Source organism: Danio rerio, chromosome 24 (assembly GCF_052040795.2).
Source record: "Danio rerio strain M-AB ecotype USA chromosome 24, GRCz13ab, whole genome shotgun sequence".
Classification (NCBI taxonomy): domain Eukaryota; kingdom Metazoa; phylum Chordata; class Actinopteri; order Cypriniformes; family Danionidae; genus Danio; species Danio rerio.
The window spans coordinates 6,292,250-6,316,388 of NC_141044.1; the positions used below are offsets into that span (position 1 = coordinate 6,292,250).

Sequence of the window (24,139 nt, forward strand, 5' to 3'; positions counted from 1 at the left end):
GTGTGCGAAAAAAAATCATTAAAGCCAAAGCCCAGATAATCTCTAGATAAAGTGAGTGTCATTGTGGGATGTTGACTCACATGAATAAGTGTGTAGTATGTGGAGTCCTCCGGCGTGTTCAGGGTCTTGGGTTGTTGTGCGCGGCGAGGTGTTCGAGACTGCTTTGTGTCAGCTGTGGGTTTAAAACAGAAAATCAGTATTTAAATAATACCAAGTGATTTTTCACCCATTTGAACCCATTCTAGGTATTATTTATGCCTAGTCCATAGATCTCCTGTGGGAAAAGGAGAATACATTAAATAATTCCCTGGAGGGAATCCCGACTGCTACATAGAAGAATAAGAAACATCCAGCTGACCTTTCACCCCTTTGTTCTTATCTGAAAAAAAGTGTGGTGTGGTTTAACCCCTAAGGACTCACTATTTGTAATTATCCACTCGAAATCAATCAGACATGTCATACCAGTCAAAAAATGTTCCTAAGTATTGTATGAGAAGGCACAATCTCCATACACTCATTCACACGGCCAATTTAGTTCATCCAATTCACCTACAGCGCTCGTCTTTGGACTGTAGGGAAAACTGGAGCACCCGGAGAAAACATTTCCCTATCAAACATCTTATATTTTCTTAGAGATCTTCAGCAAAAGGCACAAAAAAATGACCTTTGGTTTGTTTGAATAGTATCTGCCAACTCGAGCACTGTGTATCCTGTAGAAAAGTCCTGGTGTAAAGAAAATTAATCAATGTCCACCAGGACCAGCGGGCACAGGCTGAAGAGTTTGTCATATTTATTGAATGTGTCTCTAGAAAGGTCATCAGCAATTCTTGATTGCTCTGAGGTATAAAGCCAATTTGCGGCTCTTATATTAATGCCTGCTGTAATTGCTGGGGCACTTTTGCATGCAATGCGATTAGCATTTAAGGACCTTTCATGTACAAGGAAATGTGACGGGCATTCAAAGGGCAATCTCATGTGGAAACAATAATAATTACACAATAATAATTGTTTCCACACAGAAAGATTGGGGTTTTGATAGTTTATTATGACTGCAGGGCTTACAAAGACATTTCACACTGACGATAAACCATCAATAAACAGATGTGAAAGATGACCACAAGATTTACCAAGCTAATTTAATCAAAGAGACTGACACTATATGACAGAAGAGAACACCACATCTGTCTCGCGACCGTAATGACAGAATAACCAGCTTTAATTTAGACACAAGGTACATGGAGTAATGCATGAATTATCCTCCCAAAAGTCCTTTGACATATCGCAAAAGAAAATCAAATGAATGGTAAATCTGCACCGCTGGGGGAATTAGCTGACGACACATCTTTCTGAGTCCCATTTGCCTGTTGAGGCACAAGACATCCAGCTTTTGATATGATCAGACACTGTTAGAGAAAGAAAACTTCTCATGCTGATACAATCGACAGCAAGCAAGTATATGGATGGAGTAATTAAGATAGAGCGTTCTTATGTCTACTTTAATCTCCACTGGAAGCGGCTTAGGTCCCGTGATGTGCTTTGAAATGTGCATTTGTGTTGGATGTGTGACGTAATTATTTGAACTGAAACATGAAGACAGCATGGGAGATCGATTAGCCCCTCTTCCTATATATTTGATTTTATCACTGTTCTGCCAGTGATAGAGGGTAAGCTCAAGTGTATATTGCAATAGCGTCCTGAAGTGGACATGTCAATAAAATATTATTGATTGAATATGGATGTTTATATACAGTTTGGTCCATAAATATTTGGACATTGACACAATTCTAACATTTTTGGCTCTATACACCAACACAATGGATTTAAAATGAAACAAACTGCTTTACTGCAGGCTGTCAGCTTTAATTTGAGGCTTTAATTAATTTTAGCTTTAATTTGAGATTATTTTTTTATTCAAATCAGGTGAACGCTGAATGAATAATGACAGTTTGCATATGTGCCTCCCACTTGTTAAGGAACCCAAAGTAATTGGACAGAATAATAATCATAAATAGAACTTTCACTTTTTAATACTTGGTTGCAAATCCTTTGCAGTCAATTACTGCCTGAGATCTGAAACGTATAGATATTACTAGACACTGGGTTTTATTCCTGGTGGTGCTCTGCCAGGCCTCTACAGCAACTGTCTTTAGTTCCTGCTTGTTTTTCTGGCATTTTCCCTTCAGTTTTGTCTTCAGCAAATTAAAAGCAGGCTCAATCGGATTCAGATCAGGTGATTGACTTGGCCATTGCATAGGATTCCACTTCTTTCCCTTCAAAAACTCTTTGGTCATTTGTCCCATTTTTGACAGTATCCCATTATAAATTGTGGAAGTAACCAATAGATGAAGGCTTTAAGAAGAATAACAAACATAATTACCAATAAAATAATTAAAAATATTTTAATTGACAAATTCTGACTAAGGAAATGAGCTGGCCAGTTTGTTATTTGTCTATAGGCTACAGTTTTCATTTTAAAACAAGTTTTAACAGATTTCCGATTTTTATTTTTCATTTATTTTTTTTATGATGAATAATAATAAATAAATATTTAAAAATAAGTATTTTTTCATATTTCTAAAATTCTAGTAATGACTTACAGTTTAAATAAACATTTGTAAATAAATGTAAATTTTTTGGAAACAAAAAAATAGTATGATAAGCAGTTTGACAAAAACATAGGAAGTTTTTTTGTTGCATCAAAAATGTGTTAATGATTTCCATCCGGCACGCTAATCCATCACAAATTAGTGCTTAAAATGTCACTAAAATGCAGTAATTAAACCTTAAATCTCTGCAAAAAAAGTATTTTTTTTTGTTGAGAAAAAAGAACCTGTTTTAGGAGGACATGTTCGGTGAGAATGAACCCTAGGACTAACATACTTATGTTAACTTGTAAAAACATTTTGATTTCAAGAGGACTTTGAATAGAGTATGGTTAAAATGACTGAGATATGGCTGTTTACCTGGTGGCTGGTAGTAGCCCATGTAGCCATTCATGGGTTGTCCTTTCACAAACATGCCATTTTTGCTGGGGTTAAGCTGATGGGCGAGGATGATTTCATTTAACTTCTTCTGAAGGGAAAGGTAGTCTTCAGAGGCCTTGGATACCTAGACAGGTTACAAAGAAGTACAGCAGTCATCAAATGAAAGCACTGTGAGAAAAAGCATGTGACTTGCTCCAAATGATGTCACTTCCTTTGGTGGGAAACTCTGCAAGGCATTGAAGCATGTTATTATGATTTGTAAAAAGAGTTTAGGATACACTAATGGTAGATTAATTATTTGTGTGTGTATATATATATATATATATATATATATATATATATATATATATATATATATATATATATATATATATATATATATATATATATATATATATATATATATATATATATATAATTTAGCTTTAGAATTGCCATGTAGTATCTGGTACCTTGACAGTACCTTAAGCTAAAGAACAAAATGGTAGAAATAGTCAACTCTGTTTTGATTTAAAACGTTTAACTATAATTAAACAACAATTAGTAACAGAATCAAATGTCCTCGGTTATATTTAAACATTTAGCATTATTTTATATTCATAATGTATTCAGTTTTCCTGTAAATTGTGCATTTATTTAGTAACACTTTTTTTGATAGGCCATTTGAGTATTAGTAGACTGTCTGCTTAATATCTGTTGATACTGCTCCTTCAACAGACATTTAACTGACTATAAGATGTTTGATCAGGGTTGGAGCTGAACTTTACAGGAAGGTAGATCTCCAGGAACTAGGTTGAGCACCTCTGGTTAAAATCAATGGCCTATACAGATATCAAGTTATAAAATCTTGTTCATTTTTTATTGGCTGTTTTTTAATATTGACTACAGTTACTGTAGTTATTTAGTGAAGAGCAGCAAATGAATCTCTCTTTTGTTTTGTTTGATAACAGAGGTGTCACTGTAAGAATGCACAGATCTACAAGCTATTGAAAGCATTTGATTACTTTAGTGGCCTAATTGCTCATGCTCATTTAAGAGACGAATAGTTGTGTTAAAAAATAAAAAATGCAGGACGGACATGTTTAAATATTATTAACTTAAATAATAGTCTTAAAGTGTCAACTTTCACTCCTCTTTAAATGGTGTGTACAGAAGCTGATCTGAAAACACTATGAAGCGCGTCCGTCAGTCAGCACCGATACCTGTACATGCATTGACTGATTTAAAAACTGCATAAGAAGGGCAACAATCATTTTTTATATTAATTTCAATGTGCAAGGCAAAATAAAGCAAAAGCACAATTCTCTTCAACAGCTCTTGCAATTATTTCAGATTTGAGATCAGCCAAGTGTTGATGGTACTTTCACTTTTCATAGAAAGATTAATAATACAAGAGAAAATACTTAAACGGGATGAGAGCGGGGTAGAATAGTAAAATACGGGAGAATCCCAGTAAAAGCGGGAGGTTTGACAGATATGTCTTCAACTAAATTGCAAAGTTTGAAGATAAAGTTTGATGTTCCCTTAAAGGGATAGTTTTTACAAATGATTATTTGTAAATATTTAAATCTTTGTCTCTATTCACTCATCCTCAAGTGGTTCCAAACCTTTATGAGTTTCTTTATTGATTTGAATACTAAAAAATATTGAAGAAAGTTAAAAACCTGTAATCATTGACTTCCAAAGTAGGAAAAAGGAAATATTATGGACGTCAATGATTACAGGTTTTAAGCTTCTTCAAAATATCTTACTCTGTGTCTAACAAAAGAAAAATTTGGTTTGGAATGAGTAAAAAATGTGTAAATGATGACAGAATGTTCAGCTCTTGGTGAATTATCTCTGGGTGAAGTGCCTGAAAGCTTCAAATAATTAAAGTTTTAAAGGATGAACTAAGCTAACACCTACAAATAGGTTGCTAGCACAGTTTAGCACGATTAAACACACTGCTAACATGTTTTACTTTGTTAAAATTATCATTGAGATGACTGTTATCATGCTTTGGCCTGCTGTTAAAACTTTTCTAACATGCTTTTAAATATTTCCAGTAAGTAGCTGCCATATTAACGGTAGCATATTGCTAACAGGCTGTTTTAAGCAATTCCAAAGAATCAACACCTGTTTGAAGAGTGACTCCACTTCCTCATCTTGTTTTTGAGATGTAGCTTTCAGGTTCTTTCGGTCTTTATAGCCTCTAAAATTGCTCTGGATTTTAATGGCTGCCTGCTCCTCATCGTATTGTCCTTCCTCCTCTTCTTCCCTCCGTTCCAGCTGAACATCTGTAATGTCTAGAACGTCATTGTTCTCCTGCTCCTCCACATCTCCAGTGCTTTGCCCTCCTCCTGTTGCCTCTTCTTTCTCAGCTCTCAGTCTCTTTCTCTCCCGGTGTCCTCTGAAATTGCTTTGTAAAACAGTTGCAGCGTGTTCCTCATCTCCCCCTGATGGACTAGAGTCTAGCTCTTGATCATGTTCAAGTTCTAAAGGAGGCGGTGGAAGCTCCTCAATGGCAATGTCTGGTTCTGAAGCTCCTGGATCATCCATTTCCTCTTTAGTCTTTTTCTTTGGGATTTTCCCTTCCTCTTGGAGTCTTTTCCTTTCTTTGTGGCCACGGAAGTTGCTCTGAAGGACCACAGCAGCTTTGGCCTCGTCTTCTTCTCCTGGTGGATTTTCTTCAGTAAATTCCATTTCCTCTGAAAACTCCATCAGTTCCTCAGGAGGTGGTGGATCTGGAATAGGAAGCTCCTCCTCATCTGTAGGACTCTTAATCTCCTTCTTTCCTCTAACTGGTATCTTTCCTTCCTCTTGGAGTCTTTTACGTTCCTTATGACCTCTGAAGTTGCTCTGGAGAACAGTGGCTGCCTTGGCTTCCTGCTCAGGGTCTTCATCTCCTCCACCTTCCTCAGCCTCCTTCCCCTCTTCCTCGACATTCTCCTGCGTGTCCTCCTGTGTAGCTTCTGGAACTTCTCCAGAAGTCATTTCTTCAGGGGTGGATGAGGAAGCATCCAGCTCATCTCCGGTCAAAGTCTTATTCCGTTCCTGACGCTCCTTGAATTTCTTCCTTTCTCTGTATCCTCGGTAGTTGCTCTGGAGGACCACAGCTGCCTTTTCATCAGCATCATCCATTTCCACTTCACCTCCTTCCTGTGGTGGTTCCTCTGAAACGGGATCGTCTGCTTCTAAAGAGACCTCCGTCACTCCTTCTGTCTTCTCTGTGTTTTCCTTCTGCATGGCTTCCCTGTGTAGAATACATTCATTTTTACCACCACAGAATTGCTGAATTAGTGATTGTATGAGTATCTAAATAGTCAATTTTATCGATTAGCTGTCTAAGTTTGGTAATTTCCAAACATCTAGTCCAGGGGTGCCCAAACTCCTGGAGGTTCTGGAGGGTCAGTGTCCTGCATAGTTTAGCTCTAACTTCCTTCCACACATCTGCCAGGAGGTTTCTCAGATACTTAGAAAGAACTTGATTTGCTGGTTCAGGAGTGTCTAAATGGGGTTGGAACTAAGATTTGCAGGACACCGGCCCTCCATTACTAAGTTTGTGCACTCCTGATCTAGTCAAAAACAGGTTTGCTGGAATTAAAAAACCTTGTGTATTATAGACCATTGGTAGGAAAACACTCTGGACAAATGCTAAGCCTACTGCAATGTTACAGGAATAATTCAGGCCAATTTTACTCAGGTGGTTCCTGTATGAGTTTCTTTCTTCTGTTGAACACAATAGACAATGTTTTGGAGCTGAAAACCTGTAAATATTGACTTCCATAGTAGAAACACGTGCCATAGAATTACAAAGTTACAGGTTTTCAGCTTTCTTCATAATATCTTATTTTGTGTTCAACAAAAGGTAGAATCTCATAAATTTGAAACAAGTAAAGAGTTAGTATATGATGACAGAATATTCTTTTTGGATGAACTATCATTTCAAGGCACAATGGAATATGCATCACCATCACAACTTAAGACAATTTCATGTCTCCAATCCAAATACCCTATAAATCTTCTAATTTTGGTAAAAAAAGCAGCTAAAATTGAGCTTAAAGAAAGATCACAACAACACTAAGAGAACCAAGTACAAGCACAAGTACTTCTTGGCTCAACTAGGGTTCAAAACATTGACCTTCATGACCCTTAAACAGTTAAATTTGTGAGCATACTGGCGTCATCTTAAATCATTCCACAGCTTTCATAGGGTGTATTAAGGTACTAAGATGTAATAGTTGTCATTTTGAAAATAAAAAAGGCTTTTGATTGGTCACCATTTATTTGTTGTTAGAGATAGTTCACCCAAAAGGAAAGTTCTGTATCATTTATTTACCCTTCACTTGTTCCAAACTGGGTTTCTTTGTTCTGTTTAAGACAAAACAAGATATATTAAATTATGTTTGAAAAACGCAGACATTGACTTCCATGGTATTCTTTTGTTTCATTTTTATTTTGCACCACCTGCAAGAAACACTCTTTCCCCTATATATTCACCAGACACTGTATAAACATTCCAATACAAGGACTTAAAATTGGAAATAAAATTGAATAGATCTGTTTCTTTTGATTATCTTGTTTGGTGTTTAACGGAAGAAAGAAAAGTTCAGAACTACTGATAGATTCATTTTTGGATAAACTATCCCTTTAAATAGCTAAAGACTCAAGAGTGGCCATTTTCAGGACACTGCCTGAAATATCAAATACACAGCAACCCAAATAGCTTTTTGAAAGAGAATAAGATTAAATTAAAACAATAGTATTTATAAGATAACCTACAAGCAAGAAAACTAAATCAGCTTGAATAAGAATGATTCTCACTTTTTCCTCTGGAAACTCTTCCTCTCTTTTTGTCCCCTGTAATGGGCCTGGATCTTTGCAGCAGCTTTGTTCTTCTCATCTAGTAGCTCCTTGTAATTCTGCCTTGCCAAATATCCTCTGCACCCTGTGTAAAGAGAAAGGGTTTAAGTACATTATTTACCATGAAAAATCATTTATTACAACACTGTTATAGTTGTTTGACTTACAAGCTTGAAGTTGGGTGAAAACTATTTCAGACTTTGCTTTACTTCTGTCATCAGCTATACTTTTCCGAGCCTTGTGTCCTCTGTATGCTATAAGGGAAATTAAATTTTTAAGAATCAAAGTATTATCCCCTTAACTGTGGTTCTCTCTTTTTTAAACACAGACATGAAAATTACATGTTTAACTTCAATGATTTCCAATCTTCAATGCTTTGGTGCATGGATTTAAGCTGTCTAACTTCTCTAACTAACAGTCTAAAGACACTAGTCAGATTGCAGCTAAAAGTTCAAAAAGTCAAATAAAACAAAAGTTATGTGGGTTTAAGTTTATATGAAAATAATAAAACAATAAATGTATATTTTATTACATTAGACAAAATATGGATTTTATAAAACCTGTTTTAGCCCAAATTTGACAAAAATCTAAGCTAAATATTGGAAGAAATTATATTTCAGATTTGAAGTCTCAAATCAAATGACCTTTTGATTTCATCTTGTTTAGCCGCAGTACCAGACATTACCACTAGTTGTCATTCAGTTTCCATTGGTTGCCATTTGAGGGCGTCCTCCTAATTCTGTGTATGTTTTGAAATATATGAAGCAATTTTTTTTTGTAAAATTTTTACAATATTTGAAATGTAGACATCGAATTCTAAAGTAGTATAGGCAGTTTGGTGGGTTTTGATTTAAATTTAGCCTCTAAAAACAAATTACATCTGGATTGCTGTAGCAAAGTAATACTTTACAACATATCCTTGTTACAAATTAATAAATTACTTTTGCTCTATAACATCTATATAAAAAAAGTTAATCAGAAATGGAAACTAGAATCAAAAACAGTACAACAGTAAAATATGTATTTAGAAAACGTAGATCTTTCCAATGATACATAGTTTGTCACTATTAGATTAGGATTTAATTGCAGTATGGAAGAGTAAACCTAAGCCTTCCGTTATCTGTGGCAGTTAAGGGAATATCAGACAAACATAACATTACCTGATTGTAACACCACAGCGCTTTGTTCTCTCTTTTCCTTCAGCAAACAGTATCGCTTGAATGCCATCCAGCCCCGTACATATGCCTGAACTAGAACAATCCGGTCAGTGGTCTGCCTGACCATCAGATTCAGCTGCTCCACATGATAATACTTCAGAAAGACCTGAACACATAACCGTCATAGTTACAAGCTTTGTTGAGCATCAGCTAGAGTTATTAATGTCATTGATTTACAAACCTTTGTCTTGCCCAAAATCCAGTTCTCCAGTTTGGCCTTCTCTAAAATAACCGCACACGTCTCAGGACTGATTGCTGGCTCTTCATTAGCTCTAAATGCTAATATGGAGTACCTGAAAAAGCCAGATGGTTGGTAAAAGGCAACAATGAACATAACAAGTCAGCAATTATACACCCAGCATGCAATCCTTCTTCCACTGGTAATATGCTAGTGTGGATAACGCAATTGGTGGTCCATTTTATGCAATTGACCATACGTAAAGAACGTTTTTATACCAGCTGGAAAATGGTGGTTGGAGGCATCTTTAATTTCATGAGGTTTCTTTAAAGGCATTGATAGTGTATTGACCTTATTCTTCACGACGAGCAGGTGCCAATGGAATCTATTTGGCTCTAGACTTCAAGTCTCTCTCACTTCCATTCATTTTTAGATGTTAAAAACAGCTCATTGTGCTGTATGATGTTGCAAACTGATATTTTATTATTAAATTATTACGCTTTTTATGGATTGTCATGAACACACTTGTTTCTAGAGCAAGTAGTTTGACCGTTTTTATCCATTTTTGGTCTTTTCTCCCATATGACACTGAATTAAAAGTTCTAAGACAATTGCAAAAACAAATGCATTTCCTAATCGCAGTATAAGATGAATAGCAGGGGTGCCAAACTCAGTTTCTGGAGAGCCACAGCTCTGCAAAGTATAATTCCAATCCTAATTAAACACACCTAATGAACCTAATAGAGTCCTTCAAGCTTGTTTGAAACCTTCAAGTAAGTGTATCGAAGCAGGGTTTAAACTAAAGTGTGAAAAGTTTGAAACCCCCGGTGTATAGTGATAGTGTTTATAATCAGAATGCTGTCGATTAAACAGACCCATGCATTTAGTTTAGTTTAGTTTACTTTAGAGCCAACTTCATTTAGTTGTTTAACAGTAAAACTAGATGACAAGACACAAGGGGACATCCCTTGACCATTGAGCACTGTCCTGCACATCTTTAGAAAAATACTTTGCTCATATTTCAAAGTCATTGGCATGGCACATTGCGATTTGGTGCAGTGCTCCTCATCCAGTGTGTGACCCACTTAAAAGCTTGTCTCAATCAGGCAGTGTAGATCATTGATTTTGCACAAGGCAGATCTTAAATGAGAAAAGCAGAGCATGGATAACCCCTGAGATATGAAATGAGTCTTTCCAAAGTAATATTACTGACATATATTGAATAATACTGTACTGTAGGAAATCCAAAGAGAAACTATGCAGGAACAAAACACTGTGAACTCAAAAGAGCTTTGGCTACTGATATGCTTGTGATACTTACTGTATAACACATTATAATACCAATAATACCAATGTAACATTATTTTTGAGACAGATAAATAACAATCCTCCAAAAACAGTATTGGTCTTGAAAACTCAAAGTCAAGAACCAATAACCTTGTCAAAATATTCAATGACACTGAATTCAAAGTTTTGACTTTAATCAATATTTTGATGTATATTTTGTATTTGCCAGGCAGCAAGTGATTTGCTTCAGTTCCTTTGAACTGAACACTATAAAAAATGCTAGGTTGTTGTAACATTGTGTCAAATATAGACAAACCTAAACATTTCGTTAAAGGAGAGTGTAAATTCATTGGGTTTGTCCATATTTGATTTAACCTTCCCAAAATTGAAACCCATTATTTTGAACACAGTAGTCCCATGTGGGAAAAGGTGGAAATGTTATCAACTTCATGTTTGGCTTAGTCAAAACCACAGCCAGTTTGTGATTGCATAGACCAGGGGTCAAATGTCAAAAATCAATGTCAAATGTAATCCTGGAGGGCCAGTGTCCTGCAGAGTTTAGCTTAACCCAGGCTCATTCTGAAAACATAATACCGTGGACGTTTATGGAGACTGCAAAGTACATCCCGGGAGGTATGTATTTTTGCAGTTTTTTTTTGGCGAATCTGCGAGAGGCCGCTGTATGCACTTTTTCGCATCTCAAATGTGTTTTGCGAGTGCCGTTTGTGCCCGCTCTTTTCTCGTGTAAACCTACCAGAGGCCGCTGTTGACCGACTGAATGACTGAATGGTTGACTGGGCAACCGGTCAATCAATCGAAACACCCTCCTCCCCTAAACTGGTTGGTCAACTCCTCTCTGCGTCTCAAGTCCGCTGAATTATATGATGGGCCAACTGGACAAACTGGTTGCAGTGGGAAAGCCCCCTCACGGAGGTAAGCGGTCAGACGGTAAGTGCCAAAAGGAATGGCATCATACCGTCCCGTAGCGTTTACTTAAAAAAATGAAATGCATTTGTACCTCTGGCTACATAATTTGCGGTCTCTAGAAACATCTGCGGGACAACTTTTTCAGAATGAGCCTGTGTTGGTTTAGCTCCAACCCTAATCAAACACACCTGAACAAGCTAATCAAGCTCTGAACCCTGAACCCAGGATGGTGTATTGAGGCAAGTTAGAGCTAAATTCTGCAGGGACACCACCCTCCAGGAGGAGATTGGTGATTCCTGACATCCTGAATTAAATTACTCTGGATAAAAATAATGTAAAGCTAAGACTACAGATCCTCATAAGCAATTCTTGTTTTTGAGCATTTTATGTAATCATATTAAACCATTAATCAGTTTTCAGAAGAGTAGAAACACGGGCCTGAAACATGTCTGGTTGGATCTAGCACCAACATGATATTAAAATAGTTTATGTGCTTTAAAAGGGTTTATGCACACTTGATAGATATCATCCGTCTGACCTTTCGATGAAGTTGTTGAAGAGAATGCGATGAGAGTAGCCTTGTCTGCGGATCTTGGCCGTCTCTAGAATACCAGTGTAGCGTAGTTGGATCAGAACCTTTTCCCTGTCAAACTTGTGAGCTTGACGATCATTGTTGGGTTTTATGCATCGAACAAAATGAGGCTGGCCTGCCACCATCTTTGATAGCAGGTCCATTAGAGAATACTGCAAATCAAGATGGAGAACATGAGTGTAACTATGTTGATTATTATCATTTTCAAAAGTCTTCAGAATAATTTATACTTCTGAGTCCACACATTAAATTTAGCGTAGCCTTTACTTATTCGCATATCCTGATGTGGACCCTTTCAAATAAAAGAGGCATGATTGTACCATTTCCATGTTCTATACAGTAGTGGAACATGAATATCCCACTGCTTACTAGCATTTTGGTAGTACTAATGCAGAGCAACATGAACAGCAGAAATATAAAAAATGCTCCCAACAGCATTGGTAACATGTTAGATCAGCATCACAAGGTCTTGATACAGAAGTATAAATCAAGCTTTTATTTTAAGTCAGGGGTGTCTATTCCTGTAACTGGAGATCTAAACCCACTTGTTTTTAATTACCAATTGCTCATTCAGATCCTACTGTCATGACTGTGTACGTCCACCAGAAGCCACTGTAGTTCGCCTGCAACTCCCTGCGAACTACAGTGGTGAAAGAACTACATATCCACACATTCCTTCGCGCACACCCGGTCTTTCATATATACTGATTTGCATTACAGCTGTCTCTGTTTCCCCGTTGATTACCTGGACTATATATTCAGCCATTCCACCTCTGTTTGTCAGTTCGTCGTTCGCCTTTGTTGGTATGTTGTTCCTGATTCCTGTCTAGTTTCCTGTCATAGTTGCCGAGTCCTAGTTCTAGTTTAATCTGTTTTAGTTCCTTGCTTGTTTGTTTGTTTTGGTACTTTGTTACTTTGATTTTTGGATTTTTGTCACTGCACAATAGTCATTAAAATCTGCACTTGGATCCTACACTTGTTTTTGTTCCTGTTTTCGATCTCCCAAACGTGACACCTACTTGGCTGGTTTAGTTGTGTTTGATCACAGTTGGAGCTAAACTCTGGAGAAAAATTGATCTCTAGAAACAGGGCTGAGCACCTCTGTTTTAAGTTAGGTTGATGTCTTCACGTTTGTGATCTCATTGTGTTCCTCCAATTAAACAGAGTCATTCTCCTGAACATCAACTGCTTTCTCTCAAGAAAATTTGCATTTACTGACAAAACATTTGCACACTCTTGAAAATGATTGAGGTTAAACTACTGTGTTTTTTCTCAAACTATTTGTATTACCTCAGAAGTCTCTTGAGTTTGGAGTTTGCATTTGCATTGTGCTTTAAGTTATTGTGTTGCACCAAGTAACTCACAAAAACCTTAGAATTGTCTTGAAACATTGTTGTATGGTAGCGGAAAGCTCAAATGTGCTAAAAAAGGTAGTTCAACAATTGTTACGCATTATTGCAACAATAATAGTGTCATGATCACCAACACTCTAGCCTGTCCAGATCGCTGGAGAACTACAATATCAAACTTTAAAGAACTACAATTCACAGAAGTCACACACACCAGTTCCTGATTCCCCTGATTACACAAACACAGCTGGATGCTCATGATGGTCTGATAACCAGGCCTATAAATACATCTCACTCACACACACACTCACACACACTTTGCTGAGTCCTGTATGCTGTAAGTGAGGAATTCAAAGCGTTCTCCTTGTTTAGCCTTGCCATGTTTATGACCCTTGCCTTAATAATTGTTTTCTGTTGTCTTGCCGTCTGTTCTGATCACTCGCCTGTACATTGACTATGACAATTCTGTTTAATAAAGCTGCACATGGAACCTCACCTCTGCCGTCCCCGACTCATTAGAGTTAGTAATCAGCTTATAACTACAGCTACAAATGCTGATTTCTTGACATAACATATAAGCGGATGTATCATGCACTTAGTTATTGTATTTTCATACTTTGTTGATGATTATTTTTTCAGTTATTATAAAGTGTTACCGAACACTCTTAAAAAAAAAAAAAAACTACTGACACCCCACAACCCCCACCCCCCAAAAATACATTCATTCACAAAACATTTGCATTGTCATGCAAACTATTGCCTTGCCTTAAGTAATGTTGTGTTCGTTTAAACATTATTTGCATTCTTGTATAAAGTTTTTTTATTTTATTTTTAGGTGTGAAGAGTCTTACTCTGAAGTACGACGCTACAGTTTGAGTCTTCATGTTGGTGGTCTCCCTGGGGTGATGTGTGGTGTCTCCAGTGCTCTCCGTCTGCGCAAACACAACATATTCTGTGAGCATTACAGATGTGAAGGACCGCAAAAAGCAAAATGAGGGTCTTTTTATGTAAAGATAAAATAATATGTGTTTATATTAAACTGATGTATGTTTCCTCGTGGGAAAAAATGTATACAAGAAAGCCAAAGGTCAGGCTAAACACACAATCACCGTTTGTACAGAGTCAACAGGCAAGGCAAGCATTGATTTGTCAATGGGTGGAGTTAATTTCCGAGAGGAAGACTGTAAAAGAAATGCATAAAGATTGTGATAAGACAGTTTGATTTAAAGTCATGAAAAATTAAATATCATAATATTCTTGGAATTAACTGCAGGGTTAATTTGCAAAGACATCAAACAAGCATTGATTAAGATGTAAATTTTCAATTATCAATAGGTCAATTATCACTATACCAAATGTGAACCTGGACAACAAAATCTTCAAGAAAAAAACTATTAAGTTGGATGGGTATATTTTTGGCATTAGCAAAGAAAAAAGAAATTGTTTATCAATTACAGTTGAAGTCAGAATAATTAGCCACCCTGAATTATTAGCATCCCTGTTTTTTTTAACGGAGAGCAGATTTCTCCCACACATTTATAATCATAATAGTTTTAATAACTCATCTGTAACTGATTTATTTTATCTTTGCCATGATGACAATAAATAATATTAGACTAGATATTCTTCAAGACTCTTTTATACAACTTAAAGTGACATTTAAATGCTTAACTAGGCTAATTAGGGTAACTATACAGATTAGGGTAATTAGGCAAGTTATTGTATAACCATGGTTTGTTCAGTAGACTATCAGGAAAAAAAATATAGCTTAAAGGGGCTTTTTGTTATTTTTGTTAATTATTTTGTTCTTAAAATGGCTTTAAAAAAATTAAATACTGCTTTTGTTCTAGCCTAAATAAAACAAATAAGATTTTTTATTTCAGAAGAAAAAATATTATCAGATATATTGTGCAAAATTCATTGCTCTGTTAAACATCATTTGGGAAATATTTAAAAAAGAAAATAAAAATCAAAGGGGGCTAATCATTCTGAATTCAACTGTATATTTATTATCAAGAAAAATAAATAATTTTCCATTTGTGCCACACTATAAACATAAAAAAAAAATAAAATCTAAAGTTATGTATATCAAGAAAACGTACTGCTAACCTTTAGCATTTTTCCAAAAAACAGTATTTTTTATAGTGCAGAATATTAAATGAAGATCATTAATATATTTTGCACATTTCCTACTGTAAATAAATCAAATCCAAATGTTTGATTAGTAATGTGCATTACAGAGAACTTATTTTGGACGATTTAAAGGTGATTTTCTTAATATTTTGATACCAAATATTGCCCTATCCTAACAAAAAATACATTAACAGGATAGTACATTAAAGGTTTACGAAACCCTGGAGAACGTTTTTTGAGATTTTAACAGATTTGTGTGTGTTGAGCATCAGTTAGGACAATGTTAGCACCTGTCAGCTTCAATTGTGGGGAAAACTGGATAATTTTGAGCTTTTGTCAGCTAATTGTAGCTTCTGGGTGTATAATGGTTTTTGGGGCGGGATCAAAATCTCAATATTTAATATTGGTTTCTCAATATTATTCATAGCGGAGTTTTCTTATCCTATGAGTAGAGCCGGCTTCTTAATTATTCATGACTGCACGTGCTTTCCGAAGGCAAGACAGAACTGCCAGTGCCAAGCTGTGAGACACGCTGATGACTGGGTGAGACCGCGTCCACGGACCGACGGCACACAGTATTTAGCTGTTCATAAAGGGTGTTTGTTTCGATGATCCACAAGGTTTGTTGCATGTTTCTCCCTGCGATGTTGTCAGGGCCGATACAGCAAAGCTGTTTGTGTGCAGCAAGCATTTCTGTCGGGAGAGCAGTACGAGAATTGGAGAATGGAGGATGATGTCATTTATCAGGAGTTCGTTCACATTTAGACACATCACCGTGCTGCTGTGTTTCCCTAAATCCTCTAGATTACCAAAAGGGCTAATGGTTGAAATAGACAGGGCAAGAGACCTGCTGCACTGAGTCTACATTTAGACCCAGGGATTGAGGGAAAAGTCCTCATTTATAGTGTTTATATGAACACGATTATCTTTAAAATGATATAAATTGTGGTTATCTGAATATGAAATTGTGAATAACAAATGTAGCAGGGCATTAAGTTACTGTTTATTTCTTTGCATTTTAACTTTGTAAACTATAAAATCATGCATCTCCTCATGGTTTGTGTCTCATTTTGTAAGCCGACTGACAACATTGTTCGCTCCCCTCCTTCTCCTATGCTAACCACACCAACTACTGCCGTTTGCTTGCAGAGCTCCACGCCTATTATGTAGCATCTTTTGAAAAAATTCTCTTTAAGAATCTTTAACATACAATTAATTCAGCTTTCATAGACGCATATACCTCCCAAAAATATTACACTTTTGACTGCACTGTAAAAAACGATATGATCAATAAGTCAGGACATACTAAAATGAGTTAATCATGTACTAACTTAATTTTATAAGTTGAGCAAGCTGTTTTAAGTCTTAACATAATACAATATCAATGTACTCATAAGGTTAATTTGATTCAGCTTAAAATTTTAAGGAAACCAGGATTATTTTACAGTGTGGTTTTGTGGTCCAGGGTCACAAACGTCTTTTTTTTTTAATAAACGTGGTCATGAATGTTTCACCAGGCTATATTATCAAGGTGTTTGGACACCGACCACAAAAGCAGAATCAGTGACACAGGTGCTTTTATTTTACGTGGGCTTGAAATAGATGGAATCTTTCATGTGAAATTTTCTAAAGACGGCATGCTTAAATATGCAAATGAATGATAATGTATGCGGGTCTTCATCAAAGACATCATTTCAATATGTTTAAAACCCTCATTCACTTCAGAGTACAACCTGAATAAGAGCTCTAAGCAGCTCACAGATTCTCTTAATAATTCGCAGAGGAATAATAAGCTTAATGCTGAAAAACATAAAACTTGAAACACAAAGTGGATGTTTTTAAAATCTAACCGCACATAAACACATGAATCTATTTCTCTATTCTAAAGGGACACTCAAATCTAATAGCAATTAAATGAACTAATCAAGCTGTAATTCAGTCTGTCTACGAATGCATTAGCTATTAGGTAGCTGGTAGGGTCACATGAGAAGATACTCTTTCATTGTGTTTTTTTCAGGAAATTTTCAGGAAATGGCATACATTTATGTTTCCATAACTACCGATGTAACATTTATTGCTTTATTACACCACCTGACAAAAGTCTTTTCGCCTATCCAAGTTTTAGGTACAACAAATAATGACTTTGGTATCAGAAGTGGCTAACATGAAAGACAACAGCCCCTATATTACGCTTATTTTACCAAAATAAAATATGATCCTGCCTTGATTTTTAATTATTTTATGGGGACAGTAAGGTCTTTGCTTAGACAAAAGTCCTGTCACTTAACAGAAATAATGAACAGTATAGAATATGAAGTCATGGTGCAGAGGAGAAAGTACGAATATTGTGTATGACTCCCATGAGCTTGGACGACTGCATCCATACATCTCTGCAATGACTCAAATAACTTGTTAATAAAGTCATCTGGAATGACAAAGAAAGCGTCCTTGCAGGACTCCCAGAGCTCATCAAGATTCTTTGGAATCATCTTCAATGCCTCCTCCTACATCCTGCCTGAGACATGCTCAATAAGGTTCATATCTGGTGACTGGGCTGGCAAATCGTGGAGCAGCTTGCCCTTCTTTGCTTTGAAGTATGAGAAGGAGTGCCACTCCGCTGAAAAGTTTGTCCTCTCCTGTGGTTTGCAATGTAATGGGCAGCACAAATGTCTTGATACCTCAGGCTGTTGATGTTGCCATCCACTCTGCAGATCTCTCGCACGCCCCCATACTGAATATAATCCCAAACCAGGATTTTTTTCTTCACCAAACTTGACTCATTTTTGTAAAAATCTTGGTCCCATGCGGGTTCCAAAAGGTGTTCTACAGTATTTGTGATGATAGGGATTCAGTTCAACAGATGATTCATTGGAAAATTGACCTTCTGTCACTTTTCCAAATGATCAATTAGAAGTCATGTTATTATTTGTTGCACTTACAACTGATATCGACGACAAGACTTTCGTCAGGTAGTATGACAAAAAGATTCACAATAAAAAAGAATCTTACTTTAGATGTTTACTTTTTATTAAATGTTAGTTCATTCATTACTTAGTTCATTTAAATGTATTTACTAACATGAACTAATAATGAACAATACCTGTACAGCAATTATTGATAATAATTCAACACTTGTTAATGCATCATTAAAATCCAAAGCTGTGCTTGTGAATATTAATTCACTTTGAGTTATCAAGAATCGTTAACTAAAGCAATCGTATTGTATAGTTTTAATAAGCTTAACATGAAATAAATAAATGGATATTTAAAAAAATAAATTAATAAATAAATGTATAATTAAATAAATGAATAAATAAATAATTAAAATTGCTTTGAATAAAAAATATAATTTGAGTTTACATAAGTGTGTGTATATATATATATTATATAAGTAAAAAGTATTATATAAAGAGTTAGTATTATAAAAGTGTTAGTATATAAAAGTATTATATAAGTAAAAATAATGAAAATCGTTACTGTAAAGGGTGCAAACTAATGAAATTTTAATGACATTTTAGGATAAAAATTAATATTTTTAGGACTGACTATTTAGAATTGAAAATTCTATTGAATGATATTGAAAATTATAGATTTTATATTGATTATAATTTTGTAGACATTATTAATGTTTTTTGGGCAATTTTTGTTATTTTAAATAATAATAATTATTTACACTTTTATTATTTTAATTAATATTCAAATTGATTAATTTTATCACAATACATAATGTAGTTTCTTTTGTTTAATAAGAAAAATAAGCTTATTTTGTCAATATTTTTAATTTAATTATTATTTTAAATATAATAACAACAGTTGAGTAACAAAAATTATAAATAAATAATTATTTAAAAAATAAAATAAATAATTTATAATAATAGGATGATAATAATATTATCAATAATAATAATAATAATAATAATAATAATAAACACTGATGCCTAAGACAGACCCACAGACAATGAGCTCATTTAACAGCACAAACACTACGGGATCATTACCTCACTGAATGATACAGAACTGAACAACAAAAGGCAATCCAACTTTAGACAGAAGTCATTATAGAAACCAAGAGTGGAAATGTCAGTGGAAATGAAGAGAAAGTAAAAGAGATGGAGAGACAAAGTTGAAAAACATTAGTGCAGATGAAAAAGTAAAATCACTGAAGCCCTAATAAAGACAAAGCCTTAACCATAAGTATATGAACACATGGATTTACAAAAAAACAATCATAACAGAGGTATTTTATATATGGAAATATTAAAAACAAAGTAGTAATGACAGAACAGTACAGCACCACTAAGAGGACATGATAATGAAAACTAAAAATAAATAAATGAGATGGAAGGGAAATTACATATTAATGCTTTGGTTTTCTCTCACAAATCCATTGCAATCCCCATAAGAAATAAGAAATAAGAGTTTCAAAACTATTTTCTTCCCATGATAAATGCTGCCTTTGATCATAAAGCATTTGCATTTCCTCCCAAAAATATTCTATGCCATCCCCGAAAAACTGCATCACTTTATAAAATTACTGTATTATTATTATAGTATAATTACTGTACTATAAAATTTCCTTTTCTGCCACAAAATAATTAAAATCCTCACACCCCCCAAAATAATTAACTAAATCAATAAATTAAATTGGAAAAACTTCTGTTCAACCAAGAAAGATTGTTTAATTAATGTAATTGTCTTGTAAAACTTTTTTTTCTCAATAATTTCTTTCCCTCACCCTAAAGAAAAAAAAAATACAAAGAGTAAACTATGCCTTATTTCCACTGTAGGGTTTCACGATTGCCAGCGATCTAGCCCTTACATCACCACATCGCCAGAGCAACACTTCTGCCACTGAACTGCACTACATTTCCCATCAGGCACCTCACTCACACACCAGTCCCAATTCATCCCCTTATTACTCTCACACGGCTGTAGCTCATGAAGACTGATTACTGGACAATAAATACAGCACACTTACACTCATTCGTTGCAGAGTCTTGTTTTCTGTAACATTAGTATTCTGTTGCCTAGCCTTGCTGTGTTTTCAGATCTTTGTTTTGTTCTATGTTTACTGTATGTTGTTTTGCACCCTGTATCGACCTCTTCACCTGTGACCATTGGTTCATGTTAACAGGTGTATTAACACATTAATATAGGTTTAGTTAAGACTAACAAAGATTAAGTAATGCTTAACAGATGGCTTTGTTATTAATTCATGTTAACTAATTTATGAACTTAGTTATCTTATTGTAAAGTGGGTCAAACTAATGTACAATTCACACTATTAACAAACCATTAACTAAGAGCTCGATGAACTAATAATTAGTGTTTAGGTGTTGAATGGGATAAGAAATGTAAAATACCCTGTAAAAAATTGCTGTAAAATTTACAGAATTACTAGCAATTTTGGTTGCTAGTAATACTGTACAATTTACAAGTGTGCAGTAAATTAGCAATTACAATTGTGCTGTAGTTAAATTCTGCCAGTAATACTGAAAAAATTGCCAGTAATACAGTAAAAATTGCCAGTAATACTGTAAAATTTATAAGCGGACTGTAAGTAATTGCTGCAAAATTGACAGTATTACTATAACTAAAAAAACTACAGCAAAATTCTAATTGTTTATTTACAACGCACTTCTAAATTTCACAGTATTACTGTCAACCAAAATTAATAATACTGTATTATTGTAATAACAGTAATACTGTAAATTTTACAGCAAGTATTAACGGTGTAGGATCATACATTACAAGTACTAATAAGCAGTTAATGGGAGATAATCCAGTATATATTGTGTGAATTGTTACTTAAACGAAAGTGTTATTAATATTTTAGTATCCTTTCCACCATGTGCTTGTACCAAACAATACTGTACTGTACTGAATTGTACCACTCAGTAAAAAACGAGGCATTGAGGATATAATATTTTTCCCTCCATTGATTTTTATTCATCTTCTTTTTTATCATTACCATGTCCCTTTAGCAGCTATGTTGAACACAGAGAAGTAGAAGGTAAAATGGTGTACCTTGGCAAAGCGCTGTGATTGTTGTGTGCCCATCCGAGCAGAGCCCACAGCTTTGCCCTTAGTGTGCGCCAAATTTCCTGTACAAAAGAAAAGAAAAAGAGTTCAGTGGAAAAATCTGCTTTCCATACAAATCACTGATAATTCATTAGAAAAGTCACGTGTTCTTCTGTGATAATCTGCCTTTTATCACAAGGTCAACCATTTCAAGGGCACTCAGATATATGGTCTTAAAAGGTTAGTGATGTGACATAAATAAGCTTCACAATGGTCAAGTAGCCAACAAAAGACTTCTGAATGAAGCCCATAGGCCGGAAATCCCAGCGGACCTCATGGAAACAATCCCTGGTGCACCTCAGTGGATGTAATTGAGTGTGTCAGTCAGACGACCTCCATTCATCACATCAGATCACAAGGGAGCGAGCACATTTTCTCGTGCTGCGTACATTCATTCAGACCAATAGATCAAAGTCTCAGCTCAACGTTTCAGACAGGATGGTGTTCGCACTGTCATTTCCATTCTGTGTGACTGTAGTGTGACCTATAATGCAGCGTCATCTAATAGAGCGTGACTGAACTGTTCGTTTGACTGCTTTCATGCCATTTTGAACACAATTTCAAATCTGTCAGAGGCATCTGCGTTAAGCCCAGTGTTGAATGTAATTAGTTACAAAGTAACTAGTTAGTGTAATAAATTACTTATCAGCTGAAAAAGTAAAGGGATTACTTTTCTATCCGCAGATGCTTTAAAAAGTCTTACAGTGAATCCATAGTATAAAAATAAGGACCTAATTTGTCTTAAAATGTTTAAAGGGTTTTAAAAATTCTATCAAATTGATTTTGTTTGCTTTGTGATTTTGTTGAAATCTACTTCATTGATGTATTTGTCAGAACGAAAATAGGCAAAACCCTATGAAATACCAGCCTGATCTCACAGGGAAACGTAAGTATTTTACGTTTTGACAGTTTAGTGGCTCATTCGTACGAGTTTAGTCTTACAAAAATTTACGATTTTAAAAAGGAGGCGGGGCACCCAACCCCACCCCTAACCCCACCTGTCATTGGGTGATGAGCAAATCGTAGTAAATGGTACGAATTAGATTGTATGAATTCATACGAATTGGCGACTGAATCAAAAAGTTATGAATTGCCGTGAGACAACTTGTGGGAATTTTGTTTATGCAGTTTGTAAGGATTTCACGAATCTCAGAAGGCACACAACATCATAAAACATTAATATTAAGTTAGATTTAGGTCCTCGCATCAGGAGACCAAAATTCAATATTTAGTCAGCGTCTAAGGACAATGTTTCTTTGACATCCAACAACGATATTTGGTTGATTTTAGGTTGTGTTGAAACTGACCAAAATCCGACGTCGAATCAACATCTTAAACCAATGTCACATTGTCATCAAATACTAACATTTATTTGTCAGGTAAGGCAGCCAAAATCCAATCCAACGTCTGACAGATGACGTGATAACAATCACACAATGTCAAGCTGTAACATTATTAGATATTGATATTTGGTTGATTTTAGGTTGGACGCTGGACACTGATGTCGGTCTGACGTTGGGTTCTGATGTCAACTCGATTTCTAAAAAAAACTGCAAAGTCCCACAACATTGAGGTACAAAGCCAATCTGACGTCATGTTGATGTCCTGTGCCTGCTGGGATAGCTTATGGCAGCTACGTCAACCCGTACACAAACAAATGAAGAAGGAACATAGGATTTAGACTTACACAAGTCTAAGTTTACACCGTGGTTAAGACCTGTTTGTGACAATGGTGTTCATGGTAATTGGTTGTGCTGGCTGCTTTTTTTTTAAACAAAATTGGTACCAAAATATTGGTCATAAATTGAACTCTGTACAGTTTTATAAAGATCTTAAAAAGTCTTAGAAACCTGAAGATACATTGTACTTGCTTAAATACGGTGCGTAAAATCAACTGTTCTATATGAATAAATTAAGAGAAGCAGAGCTATGTCTATTTTGCAGAATAATTATATTTTTCAACTAAACAACATGTACAGTATTATTTACTATTGCATATGTTAAAGAAAAACATTGATGAATTAGTTCATAACAATTCAGAGACGTAGAGTAATTGTATTGTGTGTGTGTGTGTGTGTATATATATATATATATATATATATATATATATATATATATATATATATATATATATATATATATATTGTATACATTCAGTATAAATATTTTTGTTATTCAGACTTTTTTCATAATTTTTAATTAAAGGTTTGACTGACAACTGCATGAGCTTAAGAAACAATAAAATATGTTTTTATCAAAATATGGTGTGCATGAAATGTGGTGTTATTCATTTTTAAACATTTTGATACACATTTTTTTTTTTTAATTAAAATGTGAATGGTCGGCATGTTGGCTTAATGGTTAGCACTGTCGCCTTACAGCAAGTAGGTCGCTGCTTCGAGTCCCGTGTGCCAGTAGGCATTTCTTTGTGGAGTTTGCATGTTCTCCCCGTGTTGGCGTGGGCTTCCTCTGGGTGCTCCGGTTTGCCCTGCTATTGGATTAACTAAATTAGCCGTAGTGTACGGTTGTGAATGTGAGAGTGTATGGGT

The 24,139-nt window shown here is 35.2% G+C and overlaps 1 protein-coding gene across 14 annotated transcripts in view; it reads right to left on the reverse strand.

Annotated features, from left to right (window-relative positions):
* The window catches only part of myo3a (myosin IIIA), a 131,543-nt gene that overhangs the window by 9,787 nt on the left and 97,617 nt on the right, over window positions 1–24,139 (reverse strand). For 4 of the 14 annotated variants that reach the window (XM_087308335.1, XM_087308336.1, XM_087308338.1 and 1 more), the window contains 11 exons: window positions 21,537–21,613; window positions 14,486–14,557; window positions 14,228–14,308; window positions 11,974–12,179; window positions 9,225–9,336; window positions 8,987–9,149; window positions 7,994–8,080; window positions 7,788–7,911; window positions 5,100–6,216; window positions 2,964–3,108; window positions 81–172 (listed from right to left, as the gene is read on the reverse strand). In XM_087308335.1, the coding sequence (XP_087164461.1) occupies window positions 81–172; window positions 2,964–3,108; window positions 5,100–6,216; window positions 7,788–7,911; window positions 7,994–8,080; window positions 8,987–9,149; window positions 9,225–9,336; window positions 11,974–12,179; window positions 14,228–14,308; window positions 14,486–14,557; window positions 21,537–21,613 (2,276 nt within the window). 14 annotated transcript variants of the gene reach the window in all.